This window comes from Penaeus vannamei, chromosome 19 (genome assembly GCF_042767895.1).
Source record: "Penaeus vannamei isolate JL-2024 chromosome 19, ASM4276789v1, whole genome shotgun sequence".
Taxonomy (NCBI): Eukaryota; Metazoa; Arthropoda; class Malacostraca; order Decapoda; family Penaeidae; genus Penaeus; species Penaeus vannamei.
The window spans coordinates 37,517,861-37,521,701 of NC_091567.1; the positions used below are offsets into that span (position 1 = coordinate 37,517,861).

The 3,841-nt window shown below is 34.4% G+C and overlaps 1 protein-coding gene across 1 annotated transcript in view; it reads left to right on the forward strand.

Annotated features, from left to right (window-relative positions):
- The first annotated feature begins 1,745 nt into the window (after positions 1 to 1,745).
- The window catches only part of nbs (nibrin), a 16,569-nt gene continuing 14,473 nt past the window's right edge, over positions 1,746 to 3,841 (forward strand). The window contains exons 1-2 of the mRNA XM_070134293.1: positions 1,746 to 1,842; positions 3,734 to 3,841. The exon at positions 3,734 to 3,841 is cut by the window's right edge and continues 26 nt beyond it. Coding sequence (XP_069990394.1) covers positions 1,809 to 1,842; positions 3,734 to 3,841 — 142 coding nt within the window. The 5' untranslated portion in view covers positions 1,746 to 1,808. The remainder of the gene's footprint in view (positions 1,843 to 3,733) is intronic.

Consider the following 3,841-nt stretch of genomic DNA (forward strand, 5'->3'; position numbering starts at 1 on the left):
CAACAATTATCTCAATAGACTAACAGACGCGAATATTTTCTTGCTCGTGAGAGTATACAAGGTCTATATAAGTATTTACATAGCCCTTTGAGTACATATAGGCCGCTCGCATGGGAACGGTCGGGTTAATTCTATTTTAATCACGTCAAGTTGTTGATTTGCTCCCACGGCGACGCCTATGTTAAAGGGGTGGTCACACGAGCCTTAATCACCAACTAATTTATCACCAACTAATTGCTTGATGGTGAGCATGGACTTGGGTTCCCGTGGGCGTGGGCGGGTGGGCTGCGGTCACAGTTCTTCGGGTTAAAGTCTGAATAAGTATATATGTAAATTATATAGACCGTGGATCTGATGTGAGTAAGCAAGCGAAAAGTTGAGAAACTTCTGCAATTGGAAATGTGGAAGTTATTGGTTACTTATATTCAGTATATATATCGCATTAATTACTTTTAAAAAACACACAAAACGTTTGTAACTATTATTTTAACCTTATAACGGTTATACGGCTGTGTTGCGCAAGTTTGAAAACAATTTCTAAAAATCGTGATAAAATTCCTTTCTCTTGTTGATAACCGGAATCACGCTCACATCTGCCCATTATTCCAATTCTTGACACCTGTTTGCGAAATAGGATTGAGTCCGTGCGTCTGCGAGAAGGGTTTTGCGCCCTCACTGGCCGGATGCCCCTGGGGGAGGGACTGTCGCCGGGGGGGGGGGCTTTTTTGTTGGGGGGGGGGTAGGGGGGTTCTGACAAGTTTATTGAGACAAAAGCTCACATCTCCAAATGAGGAGGGTGCCCACGAAACGAGCAGACTTTTGTGGGTATATGTATGTATTTATATGTATAGGTATAATATATATATATATATATATATATATATATATATATATATATATATATATATATATATATATAACTACATCTATCTATCTACCTATCTATCTATTTCTATATATTCATATATATGTATATGTGTAATTGTGTGTACATATATATCATTTATGTATACATATACACATATATATACATATATATACACATACATACATGCATACATACATACATACATACGTACATGCATACATACATACATACATACATACATACATACATACATATATACATACATATATATATATATATATATATATATATATATATATATTCATTTATAAATAAATAAATATATATATATATGTTTATATACATATATGCATATATATATATATATATATATATATATATATATATATATATATATATATATATATATATATACGTGTATACAGATATGTGGAAAAAGTACAATTCTTATATGTTTGATACATAAATTGATTATACTTGAGTTTGTATTCTGCTGATAACTCAATACCTATAAACCCGAGATATTTCTAAGACCTAGGGAAATGCAGTAAAAATAAAGTGTGTCCTAGTCGATAATTTTACTCTCTTGTCTGGTCCTTTTCCTAAATTATCTGAAAATAACCTTGACATAAATACTTGTCTTGTATAGACACGTTACGTCTTCACTATGGCTCGGTATATTGTTTTATATCCAGGTTGTTCAGATAGCATTACCTGTTTTTTATTGTCCTATAACATTCTTTGAAATTAAGATAGCGTAGAAAGATAACCAGTTTAATCTCATGAAACTAGAAGAAGTTATGAATTTATGTCATGAATTAAATATATCGTTATAAATCGACATGGAAGTGACGTTACACAAGGCGGAGATAGATATTACCCGGGAGGTCATTGTTTTGACTGGGAGAGGCTGGTGAAAAGGCCTCGAAATTTCCTTACTATGTGGGTTTTAGAAGGGACAGAGAGTAATCCCGGTAAGTTTGAGGGCGTGATAGATATCGTGTGTGAGAGGATTAGTAGTATCTATCATTTAAAACTTGTGGCAGCTATTATGAGGAATATATAAGGGGTATTAAAGAAATGAGGCCGTTTCGTCGTCAGTCATCTTCAATGTTTAGGTTTTTCTATTTTGTGTGATTCGTGGCAGTTCCAGGAATCTTTTATAGAGGTTATTTATGAATATTTACCGTGATTTATATCCTATATAGGCGTCGGAGGAAGAAAAGACGTAGCAGAAGGTAATAATTTAATGAAAGTTAACGGGGGAGAACACACCCACAGGGGCTTCGAAAATGGAACTTCATAAATCGTATTGATATTGGCTGTTTTATTAACACAAATGCCTTTGAAACTTAATGTGCTCTGTGATGGAAAGCCTGGTCTGCAATCAGGACATCCTAATTGGGTGCAACATTATGGGATTATTGTGGACTTGTGGACTCTTTCACTATACCAAAGGCCAAAGTCTTCACCAATATATATACAGATAGGCATGGGTGGGTTTTTTATATGCTGATAAGCTGGCAGGGAGGTTTATGTGGTTAGACTGGGTGGCAATTTTTTGGAATCTACAAGGGCATCAATAGTTACAGAGATACAGTAGCGACTCCTTGTAAACGTATCTGAGATTTGGTTTGGAAATTACATGTTATTTGGAAACTATTTGGGTTAATTGGTGGATTGCTGCTGAATAATTCATGATTTTGTTTTAAGTATAAAGAACATTAGACAGTGAATAAATATGAATAATTTTTTAACAGGGATCTCAATTTCCCCCCAACATGTTGATTAGGAGATAGGAGGAGATTTTAAATATGTAACTCGCATTTCCTTTGAATCATGCTATGTGTGCATTTTTAAGCCAAAATGTATGTGTGAATTTTCTCAAGGAAATATCTATGTCTAGATACCTACACTGCAGTACCAGGGCGACAGGTAATTGCATTAATGGACAATAGCATAACCACAACCTGAGGATCACAAGAAATTAATTTTGAGTTTACCATGCAAAACTTAACAACTACTGGGAATTAAAGACATATCTTGGTGTTTACAGTTGTAGCAAGTTCCACTCTCATATATGACATAAAAACAATAGCATTTTCATTTACATAGTGACCATACATGTGACTGAAGTTTTAGTAAGAATACCAATAAACAGATGCTATGCAAGATGTTATACCAAAGTAGATCCTGGTAATATCATCAGGTTTGTTTGTTTCTTGTGGTAAAAGTGAATATTGTGACAGTCATGTGAATCTTTTGTAAAAATTATTCTCAAATGTTAGAGAAATACTGATCCATTGATTTCTAACCCTTTAACCACAGCATTTTGAAGACAAGAGGTCTCTGCCTTGGTAAGAATTAACATTCTTGTGTTAAAGTTCATTCATATCAATTAAAGGGCAAGTAATTCTGCACATACAAAGATTGTGATAGAATGTCACAAAAGCAGAGTGAGGAGAAAAGAGAGAGAATGAATGAATGAATTATCTTTATTGTTTAATCATGTATGATGAATAATCATTTTATACAATGAGTCCTATCTTTGTACATGTACAGCACATAGAGAGAAAGTTACAGTTGCAGAAATGCACACTGTTGTTTCAGATGACCTCAGCTTGTAGGTCACTGAGAGATGTGTAGAGTAGAAACAGGTCATTCACATTGATATATTCATTTATTCCTACATTTATAGAATTAGCATGTGAAGTCATCAAAATACTTTTAGATTAAAGAACATACCACATTAAAATAATACATTTTTTGTGTTAACATGGATATGATTGTTGGATTTCCATGTTAGATTATCAGATTACGAATCATAAGATCATAGAATTTAGTACTATCCTCTCCCAAAAACAGGACAGATCCACTATCTACCATGTGGGCCTACCTTGATGGTGAGCAGGCGAGAGGGCCACATTCTTCTCAGAGACGACAACTCCATCAGTCGCCAGCACGCTTCCATCA